This window comes from Macaca mulatta, chromosome 8 (assembly GCF_049350105.2).
Source record: "Macaca mulatta isolate MMU2019108-1 chromosome 8, T2T-MMU8v2.0, whole genome shotgun sequence".
NCBI lineage: Eukaryota > Metazoa > Chordata > Mammalia > Primates > Cercopithecidae > Macaca > Macaca mulatta.
In genome coordinates this window covers 150,674,885-150,702,087 of record NC_133413.1, presented here as the reverse complement: position 1 = coordinate 150,702,087, position 27,203 = coordinate 150,674,885, and the positions used below count along the sequence as shown (strand labels likewise).

Here is a 27,203-nt window from a genome sequence, read left to right as displayed (position 1 = left end):
CTCCACTACAGGGTTGTTGGGAGGATTCAGTTGGGTCTTGGATGAAAGAAAACTTTTTGTAAACCCTGAAGTCTTAAGTCTAATTTCAATGGTATTATTAGCAATTCATTACCCAGTTACATGGTTCTGTGTCTTCTTGTGTTTTAAGAGTTTTTGTGTTTGATGAAAGACCTTGATAAAATCCGGTTGTGTAGATGAACTCTTGTTCCTTTTCTTTTCTTTTGTAAAGGAACTTAAAGTAGAGGTCTCAGATTTGTAGCAAGTACCTTTGTAGCAGAGAATCCGGGCTTTATCAGCAGGAGGACGGGCTGCACCTGCAGCCATGGCTGGGGAAGGTCTCAAGCCACCCGGCGCTGCCCTGGGGCCTGTGCCCTGCACTGCTCACCAGGCATTCCCTCTCCTTGATGTCTCCTCAGGTCTTTGTTTTATGAAGAAACATTTTTAATGTGTGCTTCTTTTTTTCACTTATACATTTCTTTCAAAAGCTTTTTACTTTCTCTCTGTGCTTCAGCTTTCTGAGGAGGAGAAAATTCAGCGCTACAGCGTCCTCTCCGAGCTCTACGAGCTGATCGGCTTCCATCGCAAGTCTGCGTTCTTCAAGCGCGTGGCCGCTATGCAGTGCGTGGCCCCGAGCATCGCAGAGCCTGGGTGGAGAGCCTGCTACAAACTCCTCCTGGAAACGCTCCCCGGCTACAGTCTGTCGCTGGATCCCAAGGATTTCAGCAGAGGTACTGGAATCCCCTTGCTGGCGCTGAGGTGTTGCTTTCTGTCGGATGATCACATGCTGTTCAGCCCCTGCCCTGAGTGGCAGACATCGTGGTTGGTGCTGGTGGCTCCAGAATGAGTAGATCCCTGCCCTGGAGTTGGGTGCCTACTCTAATCAGATTATAGGAAAAAGTACTGGTGCTTTGCCTTGGGGCTCGGATTCTTGAATCTTTATCAGTGGGAGTCGTTTCTTGCCCTTGAGTTCATTGGCGTGGTGTGTCATCATCAATCAAACACTGGAAATACCTAATGAATTTTACTCATGAGATTTAGTTAGGTTAGCACAAATCAATGAACCCAGAATAAATATCCTTGGGTATATGTGTATACCAGAGCTATGCATTCAGCAGTAAATTCTTATTGTGAAATATTAATGCAGGGTAATATGTATTAAAAATAAAGCTATCAATCAATCTAATAACAAATATGTACAAGGATAATGCCCAGTATTAGACAAAGTCTGATTAGAAGGAGAAAAAACATTTTTTGGGGCCAGGTGTGGTGGCTCACTCCCGTAATCCCCAGCACTTTGGGAGACCAGGGCGGGCGGATCACTTGAGGTCAGGAGTTTGTGACCAGCCTGGCCAACACGGTGAAACGCTGTCTCTACCAAAAAATACAAAAATTAGCTGGGTATGGTGGCACGTGCTTGTAGTCTCAGCTACTCAGGAGGTAGAGGCAAGAGAATTGCTTGAACCTGGGAGGGAGAGGTTGCAATGAGCTGGGATCGTGCAACTGCACTCCAGCCTGGGCGACAGAAAAAGACCTTGTCTCAAAACAAAACAAAACAAAACAAAACAAAAAACAAATCAAAGAAACCATTTTTGAGGGGTTGCTTTTAGATAGGGAACATACAGCACTTTTTCTTCGGTTCAAGCCTAGAGCTAGTGAAGGTATAGGCTTCTAACAGGAAACAACTGAGATGTCATCTAGGTTCATTTCCCATCACGGCAAAAATGGGTTCTTCAGCATCCTTTTTTTTTTTTTCCTGAGACAGACTTTCACTCTCGTTGCCCAGGCTGGAGTGCAATGGCACAATCTTGGCTCACTGCAACCTCCGCCTCCCAGGTTCAAGTGATTCTCCTGCCTCAGTCTCCTGAGAAGCTGGGATTACAGGCGCCCGCCACCATGCCCAGCTAATTTTTGTATTTTTGGTAGAGACGGGGTTTTACCATGTTGGCCAGGATGGTCTCGAACTCCTAACCTCAGGTGATCTCCCTGCCTTGGCCTCCCAAAGTGCTGGGATTACAGGCATGAGCCACAGCGCCCGGCCTCTTCAGCATCTTTTTAATGTGGTCATGTGCATCCATTTCACTGGCCTCTGCTGACTGGAGGTGCTACTGGCTTCATGATGAATCCAGTTCTGCTTTTGGATAATTCTGATAGGGCTCTCCCCAACATTGAATTTCTCCTTACTTTCACCTGCTAGAATATCTGAAGATGTATCTATTGGACTTTTTTGTACTTTGATTCAACAGGTAATTCATTATACTCTGGTCCCCATGCCATGTGGTGTGTTGGGTGAGTGATGCAATGGCAAAGGAGACAGTTTCTGCCCTCTACAGTGGAAATAAACAGGTGCCTCTCACATGTGACAGCTTCCTGGTGTTTGCACAGAGCTCTCAGGTCCTTTCAGAACCTGCTTCTAACTTACGTGTCTATGGTTGCCGTGACAGTCACTCCTAAGTCACACTCCCCAGACTTCTTACTGTTCAACCATCTTCCCAAGGCAACACTTATATTTGATAGAACCTCAAATCCGATTCTCAGGATGCATTCTGAGTAGCTTCGAGCAGGGGTCAGCGAACGTTCTCTGTAAAGGACCAGATAGTAAATATTTCAGGCTTTATGGGCCACACAGTGTCTGCGGAAATGACTCGACCCTGCTGTTGTGGTGTGAAAGCAGCCACGGACAGCATGTAAACCACGAAACTGTGTTTACATTAGTACATGGTGGCCAGATTTGGCATGGCAGCTGTACTTTGCGAGATCTGTGGCTGAGAACACTGTGGTATCGGAAATCATTTATTTATTTTTATTTTTTAGAGATGAGGTCTCGCTATGCTGCGCAGGCTGGCCTCAAACTCTTGGGCTGAAGTGATCCTCCTGCCTCATTTAAAAGGAGGGCACTGGGTTTGGAAGAGAAAACGCAGATTGAGTGAGTAATATAGCAGGAGGAGAGTCAGGCGGGCAGTGAAGGGGAGTGAAGGGAGGCTGGGGATGGAGTGTACGCAGCGCTTTAGCCTCTTATTTCTCTTCAGGGAAGAGAACTAGACCTGAGGAGAGCTTTTGCAGTCTGGGGAGGGCACTTCTGCTCTTGACTGCTGTGGTCTGGCCTGAAGCTATGCCAGGAGAAGCTGAGGCCCTGCGTGCAAGCAGATGTGTTCATGGTTGAAAATCCCCCAAGTCCCATCCAGTTCTCCATATGAATCCCCAATTTTTGTGGGTTTTTGTCTCTAGAGCCGAAGAGATCCTGCCTCTCTGGAGCCACAGGGGCAGGCGGAGTGCTCATGACCGCTCTGGGCAAGTGATAAAAGCCTGTGGCGCTGTGCGCTCGGGTGAAATGGCTGAGATCTGCCAGGGAGTTTGTGTGTTCACCCTCAACATGTCAATGGTGTCCAGCATAAAGCAAGAACCAAGACGTCCCTGCAGAAGAGAAGGCCTGCTGGAGAGGGTCCTGAACTCTGCTCTTGACCTCTTGCACTCAGGATCATCACCAATAGCTAAGACAAAAGCAAGGGATAAAATCCAAGTTCAAAATGAACTCCACTAACAGTATGAGTCCAATCATCAGCACATCCAGCACGGACAGATGTCAAGCCCCATGTTTAAAGAAACCCTAAAAACCATGACGGGGTGCAGAATAGAGGAGACTTGGCGAGGTCATACACAAAGATGGATAAGGTGTACTCTGAGATGAGGTTTATAACAGTTTTTCTTTACCTGCCCTCGCTTTCTCTAATTTCCTTTTCCTCTGTGTTCCCTGGAGGGATGGGATGGAACCTGTCTCCCCAGCCCTTGTTTCATGATTGGCACCATTAGATGGACCATGAGGATGTGTGAATTGAGGCTGATGACCCACTTACCTCCTGCCCCTGCAGACGCACAGACCTCCCCACTGTCAACACCCCATACCAGGGTGGTACATTTGTTGCAATTGATGAACCTATGTTGACACATCATCATCACCCAAAGTTCATAGTTTACATTAGGGTTCACTCTTGGTGGTGTACATTCTCTGGGTTTTGACAAATGTGTAGTGACGAGTACCCACCATTATGATATCATACAGAGAAGTTTCCCTGCCCTGAAAATCCTTCGTGCTCTGTCTTCTCATCCGTCCCTCCCTGTTACCTTCTGGCAACCACTGACCCTTTTACTGTCTCCATGGTTTTGCCTTTCCCAGAATGTCATATAGTTGGAATCATACAATATGCAGCCTTTTCAAATTGGCTTCTTTCTCTTAGTAATATACATTTAAGTTTCCTTCATGTCTTTTCTCAGCTTGATAGCTCATTTCTTTACAGTGCTGAATAATATTCTGCTATCAGAATATGTCACAGTTATTTATACATTCATCTAATGAATCTTGGTTGACAGCTTGGTTGCTTGCAAGTTTTGGCAATTGTAAAGCAGCCATAAACATTCGTGTGCAAGTTTTTGTGTGGACATAAGTTTTCAGCTCATTTGGGTAAATATCAAGGAGCATGGTTCCTGGATGAATGGTAAAAATATGTTTACTTTTGCAAGAACCCGCCAAACTGTCTTCCACAGTGGCTGAACCATTTTGCATCCCCTTCAGCAATGAATGAGAGTTCCTGTTGCTCCACATCCTTGCCAGCATTTGGGGTTGTCAGTGTTAGATTTTGGCCATTCTAATAGGTGTGTAGTGGTATCTCGTTGCTTTACTTTGCAATTTCCTGATGACATGTGATATTCAGCATTTTTCTTACACTTATTTGCCATCTGGATACCTTCTTTGGTGAGATGTCTGTTCAGATCTTTTGCCTCCTTTTTAATTGGGTTGTTTGTTTCCTTGCTGTTGACTTTAAGAGTTTTTTGTATGATTTGGATGACAGTCCTTTATCAGTTGTGTCTTTTGCAAATATTTTTTCCCAGTCTGTGTCTTATTTTCTCATTCTCTTGGTATGTCTTTTGCAGAGCAGAAGTTTTAAATTTTAATGCAGTCTGGCTTATCAATTCTTTCTTTGATGGGTTATACCTTGGGTGTTATATCCAAAGAGTCATTAGTATACCTAAGGTCACCAAGATTTTCTCTCGTGTTAACTTCTGGGAAGTTTGTATTTTCTCATTCTGCATTTGGGTTTATGATCCGCTTTGAGTTAATTTTTGTGAAGAGTGTAAGGTCTGTGTCTAGCGTTATTTTTTTTGCTTGTGGATGTCCAGTTATTTCAGCACCATTTATTGAAAAGACTATCTTTGCTCCATTGATTGTCTTTGCTGCTTTGGAAAAAGACCAGTTGACTATACTTGAGGTTCTATTTCTGGGCTATCTCTTCTGCTCCATTGACCTATTTGTCTGTTCTTTCACCAGTACCACACTATCTTGAGTACTATGGCTTTATAGTAATTCGAAATTAGGGATATTTTTATTTATTAAAACAATTTTATAATAGAATGATTTATATTTCTTTAAATCATTCTATTATAAAGACACATGCATGCATACATTTATTGCAGGACTATTTACAATAGCAAAGACATGGTATTAACCTAAATGCCCATCAGTGATAGACTGGATAAAGAAAATGTGCTAATGTACACCATGGAATACTACACAGCCATAAAAAGAATGAGGTCATGTTCTTTGCAGGGACATGGATGGAACTGGAGGCCATTATTCATACCAAACTAATGTAGGAACAGAAAACCGAATACCACATGTTCTCACTTATAAGTGGGAGCGAAATGATGAGAACACATGGACACATAGAGGGCAATAACATACACTGGTGCCTTTTGGAGGGTGGAGGGTAGAAGGAGGGAAAGGATCAGGACAAACAACTAATGGATACTAGGCTTAATACCTGGGTCACAAACTAATCTGTACAATAAACCCCTAGGACACAAGTTTACCAGTGTAACAAACCTTCACTTGTACCCCTGAACTTAAAAGTTGAAATAAACTGTCCTTATTAGATGTTACATAAAATTGATTGTTCGGAAAAGGTGATTGTTCACATTTTCTTCGCTGTTTCTCGGTATTTTAGGTGACATACCTGGAGCAGCTGCTGTGCTGGGCAGGGTCGCCGTGCAGTTGTGGCCTGTGTGGGGTGCTGGGCCGTGCTTGCCAGCCATCTGCGGCTCACAGCTGGGGGTGCACTCAGACGAAGGGGCGCTGTTGCCTCCCACAGGGACTTTCCGGGCATGCCTTGCTAAGCCTGGTGCCTGCAGGCTGCGTTTGCCTACGGGGTGTCTCTTTCTAATCCACGCCAAGGCTAGCTGTGGCCTCGTGGTAAATGGTTTCACATGCGTAACCTCGTTTCTTACAGCCTGGTGAGTGGAGACCGCACGTTCCACGTGCCATGTGAGGGCCCAGGGCAGGCAGGGTGCAGTGTTACTCCTGAGGTCGCACAGCTGGTGAGAGCGCAGGATGCCATTACTGACCAGCTGTGGGATGCTGGCCGTGTCCCTGAGTCCTGTGTGCCCACTTTCTCATCCGTAAGCGAGGCACTGGTTTACACTAGTTTACTGGTGGAGGTTGTAAGGATTGAATTGGTCAGTCCTTGGGAGGTGCTTCGGATGGTGCTCAGCAAATGTTAGTGGCTGTTAGTCGAATGAGATCTTTGGTCAGGTCTAGTGTGCTTCCCGTAGCATCCCCTGAGGCCAGCGTGAACGGGGTTTGCAAGGCCCGTCCCTCCCCGGCTCCCCCAGAAGAAATGTGTGTTGCTAGGGCAGCCTTCCCTGGCCTTTGGTTGTGGATGAGGGCCAGGGAGGGGCCTGCCCTAGCAACACAGTTAATTTTGGACAAAATAACTGGACAAGCCCTAAAACTTGTAGGATTTACATTTTAAAAGGCTAAGAGTGGCCAGGTGTGGTGGCTCATGCCTGTAATCCCAGCACTTTGGGAGGTTGAGATGGGTGGATCACTTGAGGTCAGGAGTTCGAGACTAGCCTGGCCAACACAATGAAACCCTGTCTGTACTAAAAAGACACAAATTAGCCAGGTGTAGTGGCTCATGCCTGTAATCCTGGCTACTCAGGAGGCTGAGGCAGGAGAATCGCTTGAACCTGGGAGGTGGAGGGGTTGCAGTGAGCCGAGAATGTACCACTGCACTCGAGCCGGGGTGACAGCGAGACTCCATCTCAAAAAAAAAAAAAAAAAAAAAAAAAGCTAAGAGTTACTGGTGGAGGAGGAGAGATTAGATCCCAGAGTCTCAGCAGGGGAGAGTTGGGTGTCTAAGCTCATTTAGGCTGGATTCTGGAGAAATTTGATTGGGAAGGAGTAGTGTTTAGGAAGAAGAAAGAGTTTTTAAAGCAATCACACTACTGCTTTGTAGAGTGATGAGAAAGTGTGTTTTAATAGATTTTGATGTGCACTTGTGAATGGAATCCCCATTTGCTGTGCTTTTGAGAGACTTCAGGCAAGATTTAAATTGCTTTTCAGTTCCTTTTTTTTTTTTTGCATCCTTTGAATATAACTCCAGGCTGGCTTCAGGGTAAAAGCAAGCCTCCTGAGCTCTATGCAAGTTGTCTTAGGAGTCGCCTTCATTCTCCTTTTTTCTTGTCCTGGGGCCAGTTATCTATAACATTTAAGACTGCATCAGTCTGAGCTCTTCTGATGCCTCTTGCCTCCTTCGGGATGCTCTTCCCTATTCTTCCTGCCTCACTCCCAGTCATCCTCAGGTCACAGCTGGATGCCATTTCTTCAGAGAGGTCCTCAGTGGTCCTTTCAGTCTTAAGTGGAACTGTTTTATTTTTCTCTTTCATCGAACGCTGTTATTTTTCTCTTTTCATTGAATTCTCTTGTTCTTCCTTATAACACTTCTCATGATTTGTAAGTACATCTGAAAAACGTTTGGGGCTGGGAGCAGTGGCTGACGCCTGTAATCCCAGCATTTTGGGAGGCTGAGGCAGGCGGGTCACCTGAGGTCAGGAGTTCAAGACAAGTCTGGCTAATATGGTGAAACCCCGTCTCTACTAGCTGGGCATGGTGGTACACACCTGTCCCAGCTACTCGGGAGGCTGAGGCAGGAGAATTACTTGAACCCAGGAGGCAGAAGTTGTGGTGAACCGAGATCGTGGCATTGCACTCCAGCCTGGGCAACGAGAGTGAAGCTCTGTCTCAAAAAAAAAAAAAAAACAAATATCTGTGTCAGGAGGAGACATTTGCCATTATTTTGTGAAAGAGGCTAGAGAAAGAAGGTGACTGGCTGAGATTAAATAATGTAAAAATGATAAATGTCAGCTGACTGTGTGTTTAACAAAACACAAAAGTCACTTTAAACCCCATCTCCAGTGTGGCTCTGGACTGCTTTAAATAGCTCCCAGAGAATTTAATGGAAATCTACTAACACCCTGTATCTGTGAATAAAAGGCAAATTGTCTGTATTCTCAGGTCCTAAAATGTATTCTGTCTTTTTCTTGAAATGAACATTTGCACTAACTGGTTATAGACAGTCGAGGTAGGAACACTGATGCGTGCTGTGTGTATTTGCTGGCTTAAGGGGCCGCTTAGTATCATTTAAATCTTATTTGTGCTGCTGTCTATGAAGATTTTTGATCATGCCTTTTGCTCAAGCCTTTTCCTGGACAAGGGATTAAATTTTGCCCAGGAACTCTTATGAAAGAAAGAGACTGCTAAGGCAGATGGATTTGCTAAAAGGCAATAGTTCATATATATAATAAACCTCCAAATTGGTGAACTTTTTGATTACAAGAGTATTGAAAATTTTATCACTGGGTCATATGCTACAAATCTGTTTTCAGAAAAATAATTCACATTTTATAGGGAGAGCACTTTGAGCCACGTAGAAATTATGGCTTGTACACTATTTACTGTTAAGAACATTTATACTCGGTCTTACTCATAATCGCCCGTGGTAGGAACTGGATCATTATCTATTTTTAAAAGAATCAGCAAAGTGATATTTGCCCAATTCCTATGTGAGAAAACCTTCTAGATATGGTAGTGTTGAGATTAGTTAAATTGGGTCTTTCTGAATTCATGGCTAGGTTAGTCATGACATTGATTTCAGCTTCATAATCTTTAAAAAAATCTCTTCTTCATTTTGGCATTTGGTCTTGGCTTCTTTTGACAATATGGAATATTGCAGGGACTCGTCTTTCTCTCCTTTCCTGCAGTTGTATGAGAAGTACTACCATTTTACATTCCAAAAGATGTCACGAAGATAAACTACAGAGATATAAAGTAGTGGTTTTTTTTTATTTTTATTTTTTTAAGTATGTGTAGGGTCAGCTCCAAGGATTTCAATGAGAAGTTATGAAGAAATACTTTAAATATATACAAATTAGAGAGGATAGAATAGAATAGTGAGTCCATTGCCCAGATTAAATCATTATCAAGATTTGACCACACTGGCTTTATTTTTACTTTATTTATTTTTTGTTGAAGTATTTTATAGCAGATCCCAGAAACCACATCACTGTTCTCCTTCATAGCTGTATGCATGTCCACAACATGGGAGGGTTTCCTTTCATCAGCTTTGCATCTTGATCTACATGCATGTTAAGTACCAACTGTGTTATCAGGCACCCTGCCAGGCATTAAGGACACTCAAATGTATAAGACCAAACCTGTCTCCCAAGGAAATTAAGGATCGATGAGAGAAACAAAAACATGAGATTACAGATGCCTTATGGTACCTGCCAGATAACTCCTATGAGCTGAACTTTGTGCAAAATACAGTGGAAATATAGAAGAGGCACTGGTCAGCTGTGCAGGGCAGGGTGCTGAGAGAAGAGGTCAGGAAGGGCTGTGAGTGGCGGAACTCTTGGGGCAGCGTCTTCAAATATCAGTGGGCAAACAGAGAAAGGTTAGGATAGAAGGAAGGGCCCCTGCTATTTGCATTAGGGAGGAAGCATCCCTTCTTATTCTGCTTGCTCGCCAGTCAGCATCAGCCGAGCGCCCAATCTCATGCCAGGCCCTGTCCTGGGCATGCAATAGTAAGTAACACACAGTCTTCAGGTACAGGAAGTCATACCTGAATGGGGGGATTTTGACACACAAGCAGGTAATTTTAATGCATAACCTCAACAGGGATCTGAGAAAATGGAGGACTCATTCTTAGTGAAACAGTGGAACAGGATGGATCATTAATCATGTCACAGCTAGAGTCAAAGGTTGGCCTGTGTGTTAACCACATTATATTCATTGAATAATAATATTAGTAGCAACTAGCATTTATTGAGAACTTATGATAAATACACTGCTGAAGTGCTTTAAATGGGTTATTGCACTTAAACCTCACAACTTTGACTTGTACTATGACTACTGTCTCCGTTTTACAGTTTGATGTGGCCCCCTTCTCATCGAGGGTTCACCCCAGAGGTCACCTCCTTGCCCACCTACCCTGGCTGAGCACCACTCAGCCCCATCAGCCCTCACAATTACTGTTCGTGTTTGTCCCAGCATCCACCAGCACGCTGTTTCCCAGGGCTGAGGCCTAACTCTTCCCACAAGAGTGTCAATGCCATGAGAGCAGGCCCTTCATCTCCCTGCTCGTTCTCCTGAACCTGCCCTGCACAGTATTGTGTTCTCAGTAAATACTTGTTAACCAACCGTCGTGAGCTATTATGGACTTTCAGTGCATGGCAGTTTTGTCGGAGTTTGAATGAGCCTTTATGTGTTTTCTCATGGTCTTAAGTTTTGGATCAGCTGGAGCAGTGATTAGCCAGTCTGTGTGATTGGTTATTAGAACTATTGGTAGGCTGTGTGTGTTAACACAGGTTGTCTGGGAGCAGTGGCTCATACCTGTAATCCCAGCACTTTGGGAGGCCAAGGTGGGAGGATCGCTCTAGGCCAGGAGTTCAAGACCAGCCTGGGCAACATGGGGAGACCCTGTCTCTACAGGAAAAAAAAAAAAAAACAAAAAAACATAAAATAAAATTAGTTGGGCATTGTGGTGTATACCTGTAGTCCCAGCTCCTCAGGGGGCTGAAATGGGAGGATTGGATTGCTTGAACCCAGGAGGTCCAGACTGCAGTAAGCTATGATTGCACCACCACACTCCAGCCTGGATGACAGAGAAAGACCCCATCTCTTAAAAAAAGAGATACTTTTCGACTGTCTGTGCATCCAAATTTCTCCATCTTTAATTCAAAGATGCTAAACTATTTTGGAGTGAGCAGCTGTAGAATTTAACTTTTTTTCTAATTTAGCTATCTACTTTTCTTCATTTTTCTCATATTTTAGAGAAATATTTTTGATTTAATGTTCTTGGTTGTTGATAATGAAGGCCCTTCAAATATGAGTATTTTCTTGAAAAAAAAGTATGTCTCTAACTCAGATATATGAAAATCAACTTTTATTCTAAGTTTATTATTTCAAAACAGGTAATTTTTAAAATCAAATCCTGTCTTTGCAGAAGAGAGAAGCTATAATGTAATACCTGTTTTTGCTGTATGAAACCCATGCCAACTTTAAAGTCCTTTTCCAGGGTCATTAAAAACAGAGGAAATATTTTTGGTTGCTCTTTGAGTTTGATGGTTGAGGCATTTGTCTTCAAATTGCCAAGTTTTATAACTTAGATTAACTGTATTTCTTGCACCCTCTCCAAGCACTTTTGTGATGTTTTGTAACTTCCATCACAGGCACGCACAGAGGCTGGGCTGCGGTCCAGATGCGTTTGCTCCATGAACTGGTCTACGCCTCCCGAAGGATGGGGAACCCAGCCCTCTCCGTCAGACACCTGTCCTTCCTTCTACAGACCATGCTGGACTTCTTGTCGGATCAGGGTGAGTGAGCTCAAACCACAATTTTTTTTTTTTCAAGGGACTGTGAATGAGAGCACTTTAGATGCTGGTTCATGTAAACCCTGGGCTTGGGTTTCAGTGGGTGGGAGACACTGGGCAGCTCCTCGTCGGTGAGAAGGTCCCTGCCCCATGCCTTGGCGCCCTCCTTCCACACTCACTTCTCTGGGACCCCTGTGCCACCTCCTCCCACCTTGACGCCATCCCCTCCTGCTCCTTGGCCGGCCAGCACACTCCACGGCTTTTCCCTCCGCCTCTCGGGCTTCTTCTCAGCCTCCTGTGTTGCTTCCCATTTCCTTAGCCTGCCTTTTATAAAATATAAATGTCAAAGCATAACATTTACATAGAGGAGTACACGACTCGTAGGAATGTGTCTCAGTGATCTCAGTGAATTCTCACCAAGTGGCCACCACTGTAATCAACACCCGGATCAGAGACGGGCATGAGCAGAACCCAGGGGTCCCTTGTGCCCCTTCGAGTCACTGGGTGACTCCATCTTCCCTTCCAGAACCAAAGATGAGGTTTGTGTGTGTTTGCTCTCATGGGGCCATGCGGTGTCTCTGCCCGTTTCAAGGTTGCCTTTCTCCCAGGCTCCTTTCTTGGCCTTCATCTTCTCTTCTTATGCTGCTCCTGGGTGCTCTCTGCTTTTTGATAGCAGGAAACGTGACCTGTTTCCCTACGCACTTGTGGCTCAGCCGCCCCACACCTGCCTTCCTGCCTGTACCCCTGACCCTGGCCCAGTGTGTGGTGCCGGCTGGGTTCTCAGGGAAGTGCTGTCTGCTGTGGAGACTGATGTGTGCAGAGCGTATTGGGAGGTACTCATGGGATCAGCCCCGTGGAAAGAAAGAGACGGAGGCGAGACTGGACAGTGGGAGAAGCTGGGCTTCAGTGCTTTGACACAGGCCTCAGCCGCATGGGGAGCTCTGCACTGCCGTGCCCTGCAGACGTGTCCCATGTTGTTCTGAGGGGCCGGGCCTTTCTCCTCTCTCACTGACCAGCAGTTGGATGCAGGCTACCCTGGGTGATGTGGTTCTCTTCAGCAAGGAGACAAGGCTTCTGCTGACCCAGCAGGGCCTGTGCAGCTGGGAAGCTGTTGGAGAGATCTCTGGCGATGGGAGGGCCGGGACTTCCTGTCCCCGTGCCAGGCCCTGGGTGCTCACCACTCCCAGGAAAGGGTAGGGTCTTGAAGGGCTCTCTCCTGTCGAGGACAGCTTCTGGGAAGGCAGCACTCTCCCCTGGGGAACCGGCTCTCCTCCCTGCAGGCCGTCTGGTTGGCTCATTACTGCCCCCTGCAGTGCTGCTCCATCACTGCTGCTGTCCAGGCAGGGACTCCACTCCCTCACTCTCATGTCCTGGCACCTCACAAATTTCGTACTTCTCTGTTTTTCACATTTCTGAAAGCAGGACATCTTTCTCTCCAGCCCTCCACCCACTGCTTTCCCCTGGCTATTCGCTGTCTGTCTTCGAGTAGGCTCTGGCTCCAGGATAATGTGGGGTGTGCATCTCTGAGGGTAGTTGTGAGGTTTAAATGCACTAATTCTGGCCGAGCACGGTGGCTCACTCCTATAATCTAGCACTTCCGGAGGCCCAGGTGGGCGGATCACCTGAGGTCAGGAGTTCGAGACCAGCCTGGCCAACATGGTGAAACCCCGTGTTTACTAAAAATACAAAAATTAGCCAGGGGTGGTGGCGGGCCCCTGTAATTCCAGCTACTCAGGAGGCTGATGCAGGAGAATCACTTGAACCCAGGAGGCGGAGCTTGCGGTGAGCCAATGTTATGCCATTGTACTCCAGCCTGGGCAGCAAGAGTGAAACTCTGTCCCTTCCACCCCCGCCCAAGAAAAAAGAAACCCAGTATACACTAAGCAGCCCTCATAGAGCCCCTCTTCTCGCTGCACCTGTTGAAATGCTAGCATTCTTTAAAGGAAACATTGATTTCTCTGTAGTGATTTCCACGGCCATCTCTATGAGAAAGGAATTCTCCTTTTGTGAACTCCCGTGGTTCTTTGTTGCCAAGGTTCTGAAGGCACACACTGCTTATTGTGGCCGTTTGCATCCTCGTGTGGAGTAGCTGTTGTTTGCTATTGAGGACTTCTGGTGACCCAGGTGAATCTCTGCTCTGACCGGGGCCCCTGCGACAGGCATGCAGCTTTTCTGCGTGTATTGGGTCGCTGTTGCTTTTGGGGCTGCATTTGAACTGCGCTTTTCTTGGTTGTACCTGCAGAGTGAGCAGGTAGCCAGCAGGGCCACCGTGGAAGCTGGCTGCATGGCCCATTTGCACTGTGGCGTTTCGGTGACAGGAGGGAACAGCAGGCCAAGGCAGAGCTCCCAGTGCCACCTATGTCTCCTGCTGGGGAGGCTGTGGCTCCGTGGTGGCTTGGGCAGTGGTCTGGTGTTACCTGCTGTAGTGAATTTTTGCTCTCCCCAGCCCCTGGGAGTGCTGCCCACCTCCCCCGCTCTGCTGGGATTTCTTGAGCCTCTCCGTGATCCAGCAACTCTAAGGAGGCAGAGCCTGGACTCTGTTTGTGCAGGGGCTTAGAATCTCGGGTGCCATTCCTGACCCATGGCACATCCATCTGCCCCTGTAGCCAGGACTTTGTTCTCTCCTGGTGGCAGTGTCCCCACACACCTCACCTCAGCAAGCACAGTTCCCACGGCTGGTGAGTTGTGACATGGCCCTGAGCCCTTCGCCTGAGCCGTCAGTGTCACTCCTTTGCCTGCTGTGTCTGCTGCATCTTGAACTTCTTCAGCACACACCTTCCTTCCCACAGTAGGGCTGGTGCACCTCCCCTGTCCCCACACCCTGTGCCTTCACCACGTGACTCCTCTTGGGCCTGGCCTCCTCTTGAAAGCCTTCACAAGTCTTTAGCTAGGCCAGGAACTCTGGGCCTCTGCTGTCTTCCTTCCTGCACTTACCACAGTTACAATTCGGTCATCAGTTGCATATTTAGTTGGTCCATGCTTGTCTCCCTCCGTGGGAGAAGACCTCATTCTGCCTGCTCTCTACCTGGAGCTGGACCTGGCAAAGACTAGATGCCAAGCGCATGGCTGCCGAGGTGTGAGTGATGTTGTCACAACCCTTGCCTTCATCATGATTGCTTATGGGAAAGTTGATTCTGACTTGGGTCCTCAGGCATTTTTCAAAAGCACATTCTTGGCCAGACATGGTGGCTCACTCCTGTAATCCCAGCACTTTGGGAGGGTGAGATGAGCGGATCACCTGAAGTCAGGAGTTCGAGACCAACCTGGCCAACATGGTGAAATCCCATCTCTACTAAAAATACAAAAATTAGCCGGGCGAGGTGGCACATGCCTGTAATCTCAGCTACTTGGGAGGCTGAGGCAGGAGGATCACTTGAACCCGGGAGGTGGAGATTGCAGTGAGCTGAGATCACACCACTGCACCCCAGCCTGGGTGACAGAGTGAGACTCCATCTCAAAATTAAAAAGTAAAATAAAATAAAATGCACGTTCTTTTTACAATGAACACATATGTGTGTGTACACTGTATGTGTATGTATACGTATGCTGTATTGTGTTTTTCTGTTGGAGTTTGTATTTCTCAAGGGCATGGGCCATATCTTCCCCTTTGGGTGCCCTGTGGTTTCCATGGACATGGTGAGATGACTGAGCGTGTATGCAGGACCAATAATTGGAGTGACCCATTCCACACTTCTGTGTCAGGCTGATGAACCCGACTGTCTCCACTCCAGACATGTGAGGCCTTGTCTTGTTTTGATGACAGCACTGAGAAGTAGACTGTGTTTCCCAGCCCCACGTGCTCAGAGGTTGATGTTTGCACGCGTGTCCATGAGATGGCCGCCGGGAAGAGCAGAGTGGATGAGCACATAGGGCTCTCCTGTTAGTTGCTCTGTTGCTGTGTTTCTTTTTTGTTAATAGCAGTCATGCATTGTTGATGAGCATCCTTGTGCCTGGGAGTGGTGGTGGGTGTGTGCCTGCCTATCTCCCCTGCCCTTCCTGTCCAGAACGCAGAGTCAGCGTCTTTCTCCGGGTGGCAAAGAAAACCTCTACAGGAAAATACAGCGAGGGTTCTCGGTGATGCTTTAACCTCTGCCTTCCCCTCCTTTTTTTCTTATCCTGTTTATATTATTAAGCTTTGTTCACTTCTAAGCCTATCATGTGATAGTTGTACCTTTTCCTCATGTGATCTTTCAAAAAGGGTGATCTGTATGCTATATTTTTGAGTAATTAGACATTTTGTAACGGGTCACGTTGGAGGCTCTTTTAATATATATGTGTAAAATAAGTAAATGTGAATTCTTATTGAAACAGCATGTTTAACCGTGGCCTGTGGTCTTCACCAGCCCTAAGTGAGGACGGAGGCTTTGAGTTGGATGTGGCTCGTCCATTAGACTCCTTGTCTCCCTCACGTGGTCACGACTGGCCATTGCTTTTATGGCCAGAGCCCTTAGTTAATTCCCCCCCATGCTGTGATCTCTCTTCGGTGTATCTTCTCCACACTCGTATCCTGAAGACAGTTTCTTTTTCTTTCTTTTTCTCTTTTTAAGATCTACCAGGAATACTGGAGGAGAATATATGTTGAAAATCTGAGTTTGAGTTAGTCACGGTAGGAAGTTTTCTCCATTGTATTTGTAGAGTGAGTGAGGAGAGATTTGTCATCTCAGTTTGGATGACTGACAAAGCTGCAACCAGACTCAGCTAGATTTCAGATCAGGCGGTTTATGGGAAAAGAGAGGAGGAGCTATGATCATGAGGTTTTTCTAAGATCCGTTGTTTTTGGTGGATTGTTAATTCCCGGTGAGAAAACAGAGAATGAAATCAGTATGCTTCCATATGGGCTGTGTTTCCATTAGATGTAAATTGCGTTTGATTTTTGATGAAAAGTCAGCATAACCGTCTAGAGGTGTCAGGTGCCCCTTGTCCTGGAAAGAGGACGCACACTGTGATTGATGGGGTCCTGGCTGTATGTTTTTAGGTGACAGGGAAATTTGTTTACCCATGAAATGTGGATAGTGTCTTATGGTTATTTAAAGTCATATTAATTAGTGATTTAAAGACGCTTAGTTTGAAAGGAGAAGAACTTAGGATGCTTGATACTGTTGAACAAATAACAGTCTCTTGAAAGGCCTTTATATAATGGTATTTGGCTAATTGGAGTCGTCTGAGAAAAGGACAAAAGTCAGGAGGTCTGAAAGGTTCTTTCCGCTCACCTCAGCCTCTAATTACTGTAACCGCCGATCAATAATGACATCCTCCCTAGCCTCCATTTTCTTGTTTGGACAGCTAGGCTGTGCAGCGCTATGTGGCAGTTTGTTATTTTTAATGATAGATACTATAATTTATTGGATGGTCTTTTTTTTTTCTGAAGAGCTCATGGTGCCATTCACAGATAACTAACATTTCTACGTTTTGCTGAGTTGAAATAAAGTATGGAATAGAAGAGCAGCCAGGCACGGAAAACACATGACCCCAGGGCTGAGGAGGGTCTTTCTAGCCTTCTTGTAATCTGTGAAACTAGACTGGTGACATGCATTGAAGACAGCATCATCTGGGGACTTCTGCTCCATGTGTACTCTCCAGTATGTGCTAAAGATTGAACCTACAAGATACATTATGAGGGCAAGTATTTACACAGAAAGGCTCTGAGTTCCCCAAGACTTTGGTCATTTTTTACAAGATGAAGTATTACCTTGATGATTTGTGGAATCTTCTTAGGAAGCGTGACTGTGTTGCTTTTCTGATCGTGGTACAGGGCATCTTTGTTGAGGCTTCCCGTGTGTGTGGGCACAGAGCTTCCATGGCATTCCAGCAGTAGATTAATGGAGCTGTCATCCTCTGAAGCCTCATGGGTTGTGCGTGCAAACCTGGTCCTGTGAACTGCACAGGAGTCTCTTAAAAGGGCAGAGGGATTCCTTCCTTTGTGAAAGGTTTAGAATGGCACATATTTGTAATTTCCAGCCTCATTTTTTGCCACTTTCACATTCACCCTGTATTTGGCCGTACTAAATTGCTGACAGTTCTCCAAATACAACAGCATTGCTATTCTGCTGCCTTTGTATATGCTGTTTCCATTACTGTTACATTGTCCAGGAATTCATCCCGGCCATGACTGCAGTGCCCCCTCTGGCAGCTTCCCATGCCCTGAACCTGCCTCTGTCAGAGCCTCCAGCATGCTGGGCTGTGGAGTTGCTGGTCTGTTTCCCCACCCAGCAAGCCTCTAAGCTCCTCAAAGACACGAACTGTCATGTGTATCTGGAGCAGCACCTGGTAGCTTACAGGTCCTTAAATGCCGGCTGAATGAATGATGTCTTCTGTCTCTTTCAACCCACCTTCTGCTATGCTACCAAATGGATATTTCTTCTAATTGGCGATTTTAAAGATCCTGCTGTGGCCTTTGATCAGGCTTTTGAGCGGTGTTTGGCAAACGGTGGCCTACGGACCACGTCTGGCCTGCTGCCTGATGTTCATCCTTGCATTGGCTGTTCCAGGATGAGTTTATAGTTACTGACACCAATTCCTGTGGAAAATAGTAAAGACTCGTGGCTTTCACATCAAATAGCTAAAAAAGGGAACAAGGGGAAAAATTAGCTAGGTAAACTGTTTCAGAGACTGAGATCAAAAGCCCCAGGTAAGCGAGTAAGGTTCAGCCATATGTTGGCTCTGCTACTGTGAGTGAAGTGTGGTTTAAAAATGCATACTATATCAATGCCTACGAAAAGAAGGGGAAAAAAAGAAAAAATGCATACTATAAATATGTCATATTAATGCTACTGTGAAAAGACTGAGGAGTGACAAAAGGGGGGTCCCATGAGATGGGAGGGGTCCAGTGAATGAACCTGTGTTAAGGATGTGCCTTATTTCACAGCATTTCTGCTGCTGGAATGACTTGACCAGGTTAGGATGGCAGGGAGTGTGATGTGCTCATGCTAGAGTACAGATGGTTTGCGTTGCACGTGCTTTCCTGGGCTTGGTCTTGTTGGGATCTGAAGGCTTTTGGTTTGCCTGTTCTGCTGTCGTCCAGTGTCTTTCTGGAGGCCTCCGGGTAGATGGTGTTTCCTTGAAAACCCTCTCTGTATCTTGGTTTTGGCATCTACCTGCGGGATTGTTTTAAGGACTGGAGGTGACACACTTGAAGTACCTAACAATGTCTGCTGCCAAGAAGTGCTTAGTAAATATCATAAGATGGCACTGTTTTCTTTCTGGGGGACCTGGACACCAGCTCCTTGGTCAGACGTTAGTGGTTCTTTTGCTCAAGGTTACCTTAAGAAGACTTGGAGAGGGAAATAGGGAACAGCAGAATCACCCCAAAGGGCTGTCGTATGTGGATGTGATTCTTTTCCAAGATGTGCTGCTGTTATAATTTGTATTATACTAACATAATTACCCATAGCACTGCTCTGACTGGCCTGGGGAAGGGGTGAGTGGGAGGTGGAAACAGAGGAGGAGGAGCAAGGGGAAGGAAAGGATGGTGCTGCTGAGAGGTGTTCTTCCAGGCAGGGAACGGCGGCCCGTGTAACCGGGGCTTCAGTGCGTGCTCTTTCCACTGCGTTTAATGCTCAGCCCAGTCCTAAGGTGTTGGGAAGGTGGCCTTTCCACCTCGCCATTGAAAGCGTAGATCAAGATTAGGCTGCCAGTTCCTCGTTCAGCGGAAGCAGTATAGAATCCCAGGTCTCATAGTATCCAACACGAATCTGACTTACTGTTAGACCTTGAGGTTGTTTAAGCATCTTAAACTTCCGAAACAACTGTCGCTATAAAGTGCCTCTCTCCCCATAGCTGCTGTCATGCTTTGCCTACAAGAAACGAAAGCCTTACTAAAATAAACGCAGTTTTTGAGAGCTAACTCATATGCCATACAATTTATCCATCTAAGGTATGTGAGAATACTCACAGGGCTGTGCAGCCACACCACAAGTGAACTACTCATCCATGTTGTGGCATGGCTGATCCTTTAAAATGCGATGCCAAGTGAAGGAAGCCAGGCTCTGAATTCCACACACACGTTGTATGATCCCAATGATTTGAAATGACCAAAATAGACTATAGGGACAGAATGGATTAGTCTTTCTTAGGACTGGGGGAATGGGGGACTTGGTGGGGGCGATGGCTAAAGTGTATGGAGTTGAGGCGGTGAAGATATTCCAGTGGTACATTGTGGTGACTGTTGCACGACTGTGGTATATCCTCAAAACCATTGAATTGCACCCTTTAATGGGCCAACTGCTATGCAAATTATATTTCAATAAAGCTGTTACAAACGTTTTTAAGAGTCTCTAGGAGACCTCTCTGTCTCATTGGCTAGAACCGGATTGTGGGGTCATGCCAGCCCACTGTAAGTGTGATGGGAAGCACAGTCATCCCTGAGTATTGGCGGGGGGCATTGGCTCCAGGCTCTCTCTTGGATACTAAAACCTAGGGATACTCAAGTCCCTGATATAAAATGGCATAGTATTTGCATATAACTTATACACATCCTCCCCCATAGTTTGTTTATTTATTTATTTTTATTTTTAGCAGAGATGAGGTCTCGCCATGTTGCTCAGGCTGGTCTCGTCCTCCTGGGCTGAAGCAATTCTCCTGCCTTGGGCTCCCGAAGTGTTGAGATTACAGCCGTGAGCCACCGCACCCAGCCTCCTGTATGGTCTAAGCCATCTCTAGATCACTTGTAGCACTTCATATGATGTAAACGCTACCTACATAAATCATTATTCTCCTGTATTGTTTAGGGAAAGGAAAAAAAAAAACTATACACGTTCAGCACAGATGCAATTTTTTTCCCCAAATATTTTCAGTCCTTGGTTGGTTGAATCAATGGGCACAGTGCTACGGCTAGGAAGGGCCAAATGGACTTGGCTGTTTTTGTCTCTAAGGGCAGGCAGCGTGGGGAGCTGGAGGGGTACGGGGAGAATGGCAGCACCGTCAGCTACCAGCGTGGGCCTGTGTCTCTTGTCCATTGTCACCTCTCCTTCCTTGTCCTTTACCAGACTACCCATGCAGTTGTTCTGGCCCAGCCCTGGAATCACCTTTTCTGCCATCCTCTACTCAATGCACCTTGGATGCGTCGAGAGGCCCAGCCAGCCTGCTTCCACTTTCTCACCCTGACTGCCTTTGTTCTGTTTAATTTGCCATCATCTCCTCTCTGGAGCCTCCTGCCCCTCTCCCTGGCTCCACTCTGGCCTCCCGTTGCTTCATTCTCCGGACACCCGTTTAAACTGCAACTCAGATCGTATTTTGTTGCTCCTGTAATAAAACCCAGGACTCACGGTGGCCTGCAGATTCTGCCCCTGGCCCTGCCCTCTCTCCCACCTTGTCCCTTACTTTCTCATCCGCTCCCGGTTCCAGTTCCTTTGGCTTCCTTAATTAATGCCTACATGCCAAGCCTTTTCCACCCCAGAGCCCCACATGCCTGTTCCTGGCGATCTTGAATGGTGCACTTCTCCATGAGGTCTCACCTCCAGTACCGTCTTCCCCGGGAGACCGCCCTGACCCCTGGCTCTTCTGCATCATACCCTGTGCTTTGCGTTTCCCAGTCTTAACATGAGAGGCTAGCAGACCTCATCTGCCTTGTCCTGGGATGGCCTGGAACACAGTAGGTGTGAAGAAATACCGTTAAATGGATGGACAACCTCCCTTTGATATTTACCTGCACACTGCTTTGCCACTGTCCCTGTCACATTGCGGTGGCCGTTTAGGAGAAGTCTAAATGTCACTTCCTCATCTGGTTTGCTAATGGGACTTGCCCGGGGTGGGCACTGATGATTGCACTTGCAGGTCGCTCATCTTGTCATGGGCTGCTTGTCTCTATCAAAGTCACCTTGATGGAGGGTGGAAGTGGCAGCAGACGTCGCTGAATACAGGAGACCAAAATAATCACTGCAATTATTTGGAAAGAAGGCAAAGTTTGTTCTTTCAGAAAATGTTTTCAGAGCAGAATTCAGATCTCTGCTTCTAAACCTTAGTGCGCGTGTTTGCTGGAAAGCGACGTCTTCCTAACCAAGGCTGCCGCAGATCCCACTGTGCCCTCAAAAGGTGCTCCTTGACTTTGTGGCAGAGGGAACCAGTTATGTTAGGTGACTGTAAAGACATTTTCCGAGAAGGAAGTTAAGGGAAGGATTACTGAGTCAGAGCGAGGCTTGGTTACTTAGAGGCTGTAGATCGTCTGCTGACTGTGTAGCTGAGTGAGAGTGAGGCATCGCTGGGCAGAGGTGGCTTCTACAGCCTGACACTCCGTGCAGCCGCTGCCGGGCTACCTGGACATGGTGGCAGCCCGTTACCCTCATCAGGTCTTCTTCACCTTCCCCAGTTCCCACCCCTATTCTTGGCGCAGTGCTATGCTTTAAGGGGCACTGCTGGAAGGGGCAGATGTTGACTTCACCAGGCCTGGTGTCTCATTAGAATGTTGCGGAACGGCCGCAAAGCCCATGGCACAGGGGCTTGTGCCCTCCTGTCCTCTCTGTGTTCCCCGCCCCCTCCTGCTGCCTCTTTTTCTCCCACCCCACTGGCTTCCCTGTGTGCAAATGTGCCGTAATTACCACAATGTGCAGCTCAGCTCAGCCAAGCCAAGCGGCCTTCCGCTCTGAAGCAGAACCTCTGCCAGGGTCGTCTGCCTTCCCTCACGCACCTTCTTCAGCCCTGCTGTGTGCCCTTCCCTCGCGCGCCTCCTTCGGCCCACCTGTGTACCCTTCCCTTGCGCCCCCTTCGGCCCCCTTGTGTGCCCTTCCCTCGCGCGTCCCCTTTAGCCCCCCTGCTTGCCCGTCCCTCACGTGCCCTCTTCAGCCCCCCTGCTTGCCCTTCCCTCGTGCGCCCCCTTCGGCCCCCTCTGCCGGACGTCCCTCTCCTCTCCCTTGCCAAGGTCACCAGTTTCCAAAGCAGGAGTCATTTCCTGTCCTCTTTTTCTCTCCGTCGACAGTGTCCTCTCAGTCCAGCGCTTCCTCTACGTGGTGCTTTTTTCCTTTCCCCAGCTCCTCCTGGAGCTTCCCCACTTCTGATGCCCATGTGCTGGGCACTTGCGTCAGGGCTTGGTTCTGGGTCCGCTTGTCTCTTTGCTCCCGGTGTCTGGCGATTCCCCTCAGACCATGCCTTTAGATGCCATTTACAATGTACACTTTAGCTTTCTGGCATGTTCACAGATACGTGCACCTATCACCACAGTCAGTTTTAGAACATTTTTATCACCTCCAAAGGAAGCCCGCACCCTACCGCTAGCTAGAGGCACACTTTGGCAGTCACATATTGTTGAATGCATTAATAATACATGCTTTTCTTCTTTTCCCTTTCTTGCTCGCTTTCCAGGTTGTTTTTGGTACTGTTGATAACACTGTGGTGAACATCTTTAGGCCTTTGGCTTTTTTTAGCAGGAGAGAGTTTTCATCAGGAGGGGGCCTCCTGGGTCAGCCTTTTTGGGTGTTGTGATTGCTGCTGAGACACTGTGGATGCGGCCACAGCAGGGCTGCTAATTCAGTGTGTGCAGGACGCTGCCGTCCTTTTCTAATTTGCGTTTTCTTGATGACTTGCAAGGTTGGATTTTTTTCTGCAGGTTTGTTTGTTGTATCTCTTTTATGTGAAGTTCTTTTCCAGTCTTCTGATTGCTTCCTCCCTCCTGCTCATTTGACTGTCACTGAAACTTAGTTGGGGTTTTGTGGGGCAGATGGTGTCCTGCCATTGTGCTTTGTGATGTGAATGAAGTGGTCTGCCCACAGTCACCCAGTTATCCAGTCAGCTGTGAGTGGCAGAGCAGCAGGACCCCTGGCCTCCCAGCGCCTCAGAAAGGGGGAAACACTTGCCATGACACCTTTGACTGACATTTTGTTTAGTTGTCATGTGAGTGAATACCCTTCTTAGAGCTGCTGGACTTGCTGATGGCAAATTCTTCTTCGCCCAGTGCTCCTGGCCCCTAGTGGTGGGGTGATGATATATGTTTATGTTTTTTTGAAGGAAAAGACACCCATTGAACACTGAACCTGGAACAATTTCAAAACAGCCTTTGACTAGAGGACTTAAGGAAAAGGAAGAAGTACCACCTTGAAAATTATGAGAAAGCTGTAAAAATCACTGTATTCGTCACAGTTCTAGAGATATACATGTACACCATTAAAGAGAAATTATTCTGACACTTGTTAAAATGGTGAGGAGGATTTTACTTAAGACTACTACAGTAGGAGTCCACTCTATTGCAACAGAGGAGAGATTGAACTCAGCTCTGAATACAGGGCCAAGTGGGGCTTTATAGCCAGTGGGCGGAGTGAGGGGTCAGTGGGTGGAGAATTACTAAGAGGAGAGACATTAAGTGTAGGGGATTCTTGCTAAACTTGCCTAACAGGGAGGCCCAGAGTGACTTCCCAGGATTCTTGCCGAAACTGGGCTAGGCAGGCTGAGGACAGGGCTGAAGGATGAGGCCTCGTTGGAAAGAGGACTCGCAGGAGCTTATCTGAAGTTTGGTCAAGGAGAGAGTCTTTGTCAGTGCACACGTCTATACATATGCACACATAGATAGGATTTCTTGTGGGGGACTGGGCTATGCACTGTGGGAGCTGGCTACCCAGGCCTGTGAAGCATCGTTTTGGTGTCTGCTGCTGGATCCCAAAGGCCTCAGGCAGGCAGGTGGCTGGGAAGGGAAGGCAGATGTGAAGGGAGGGAAGCAAGGGTAAGCCAGGAACTGTGGGGCTGAGCTGGACCCCAGAGGGATGGCCTGGAGCCCATGTCAGCGTCTCCCCACCTCCCAGCCTGCTGCTCTGAGGGTGGGGGCTCCTGGAGGAGAGGCCGGTGCCTGCCCTTTGCGGCCGTGCTAAACATGCACGCCTGGCCCAGAGCTGGAGGAGCAGAGGAGCTATGGGTGGGATGCTGCCCGGCCCACCAGTGTGGGCGTGTGTCCTGCCCCGGGCCCCGGGACCGACGCTGCCCCCTGCCTCTGCCTCAGATCTTACACCAGGTGCCGACTCAGCTCTGCGGCAAGGCGCTGGGAAGTGTCATTCCAACTCAGCCGAGTGGATTCAGTGGTGAAGATTTTAATTTCTGGTGTGAATCTCAAGTCCACTCTTAGGAAGCAGGAGATAAATCCCCATCAAGAAGAAGCGTTCATTTTCTTTGCATCTCTCTCTAGCATATTTGATATTTGGTTGAAATTTTAACACCTGAACCAACTTTTTGTTTTGTTTTCTCTTTGGCAAGTCCGTCCTTACATGTTTAGTTAGATGGGTTAGACAGGGATACTAACAATTCTCCTCCTCCCTCTTCCCATTTTGGATAGAAAAATACTGATCTGATATTATGTGAGGCTTTCTGAATGAGGTGAATTGGACAGTGAAAAGCATAAGAAAAAATAAAGTAACTAACTCCTTTAAAAATCTTGGTTTTTGCATGTAAAATTGCAGTGTTTAAGCTGAGCATTTAATTTTAGTAGACCCTCAGGACTCCAAAGGATGTCTTTTACGGGTTCTAGGAGTACTGTTTGGACAATAAGGGACAAGGAGGAGCTGGAAAATCTGCACAGGAGCAGCAGCTCTCTTTACTTCCTTTCTGCAGGTATTTGTGGATCATCTCGCTTAAGTTGGGTACTATGCACAATTGCAGTGTGAGGGGCGCGCAGTTCCTTTGGGGATGGCCTGGAGAAACTGGCCGGGGAGATGGAGCAACTGGGAGAAGCCGAGGTTGGCTACTGCTTTCCATGCCCTCAACCTCCCCAGCCAATGCACTCCAGGCAGTTTCACGTGTTTCAGCTTCCTTAGGTAGAAGGCTCGGTTTCTATTTGGTGCCATCCTACCTTGGATGTCTGAGTATGGATTTGGAGGTGGCAGAGCTGGCTTTGAACGCTAGGATCTGTTTGTTTCCTTAACTCTTCCAGTCCTGTAAGCCCCTTTGGGTTGTCCCCTTGCATCTGCCCTACCCCCAGGGCTGTGTCCAGTCTTCCCTGCATCTTCAGCTGCTGCCCCTCGGTCTCCCGGGATGTCCACGGTGGCCACATCTCTGTGCGTCTCCATTCTGTCAGTGGCCCAAGCCCCAGGTGGTCCATCTCCAGGAGTCTTCACCCCAGCCCCATTTCCCATCCCTCCCTACTCCCATGACCCCTTCCGTGGTGACTGCAGGAACTTGAGGTCTTTTGATAGCTGACTCCTGTATTTCCTCATCCTCTTCCTCCCCGAGTGTTCCCTTAACCTTCTTATATGGAGCGAGTGGCTCTTCAGCAGGGAGGTTTGGAAATGTGTGGGAGTGTTTCTGGCATAACTGTGACCAGGGCCTGTTGCCAGCATTTAGTCGGAAGGGACAGGGAAGTGAAATGCAAGTGTAGCCCAGTGCCAGGCAATAAATTACCGTCCCACTCACGATGCCATCCTAGCAATCCAGGGAGATGAAAACCAGCCCTTTCCTCGGCCTGCCTCCCCTGCTGTTCTCTCAAATGCATGCTGGTTTTTCTCCTCTGCCCCCAGGACCTCAGGGCCTAGAGATGGGGCGGGCATCATTTTCCGTTGCTACTTCCAAACAGTCTTCTTCGGAACACTCCAGCTCTTTGGGAGGGTGTGCCATTAGGATTGATGGCTCCTGCCTTTCCTTGTGTTGTGGTCATTGCCAGGTGAGCTGGCTACTTCTCACTCACCGGGGGCTTCAGTCCCTGGCCTGTTGCAGGAAGTCAGAGACCCTGAGTGGAGGGACTGGCTGAAGCCGTGGCAGAAGAACATAAATTGTGAAGATTTCATAACATTTATTAGTTCCCAAAATTAATACTTTTATGATTTCTTACGCCTGTCTTTATTGCAGTCTCTGAACATAAATTGTGAAGATTTCATGGACATTTATTACTTCCCCAATTAATAATCTTAATAATTTCTTATGCCTGTCTTTAATCTCTTAATCCCATCATCTTTGTAAGCTGAGGATGTGTGTCACCTCAGGACCCTGTGATGATTGTGTTAACCATACAAATTGCTTGTAAAACGTGTGTTTGAACGATATGAAATCAGTGCACCCTGAAAAAGAACAGAATAACAGCGATTTTCAGGGAACAAGGAAAGGTAACCATAAGGTCTGACTGCCTGTGGGGTCGGGCAGAATACAGCCATATTTTTCTTCTTTCAGAGAGCCTATAGATGACTGTGTGAGTAGGAGAAATATTGCTGAATTCTTTTCCCAGCAAGGAATATTAATAATGGATAACCCTGGGGAAGGAATGCATTCCTTGGGGTAGGTCTATAGACGGCTGCTCTGGGAGTGTCTGTCTTAAATGCGGTTGAGATAAGGACTGAAATACGCCCTAGTCTCCTGCAGTACCCTCAGGCTTACTAGGTTTGGGAAATTCCAGCCTGGTAAGTTCTAGTCAGACTGGTTCTCTGCTCTTGAACCCTGTTTCCTGTTAAGATGTTTACCAAGACAGTGTGTGCACAGCGGGACATGGACCTTCATCGGTAATTTTGCCTTGCCTTGTGATCTTTGTTGCCCTTTGAAACGTGTGATCCTTGCGACCTATTCCCTGTTTGTACACCTCCTCCCCTTCTAAAATCCCTAATAAAAAC

At 47.2% G+C, this 27,203-nt stretch overlaps 1 protein-coding gene across 9 annotated transcripts in view; it reads left to right on the top strand.

The window, feature by feature from the left end:
• Positions 1-27,203, top strand: part of TRAPPC9 (trafficking protein particle complex subunit 9) — a 732,314-nt gene that overhangs the window by 90,930 nt on the left and 614,181 nt on the right. For all 9 annotated transcript variants that reach the window (XM_077944070.1, XM_077944072.1, XM_077944069.1 and 6 more), the window contains 2 exons: positions 512-728; positions 11,560-11,703. In XM_077944070.1, the coding sequence (XP_077800196.1) occupies positions 512-728; positions 11,560-11,703 (361 nt within the window). The remainder of the gene's footprint in view (positions 1-511; positions 729-11,559; positions 11,704-27,203) is intronic.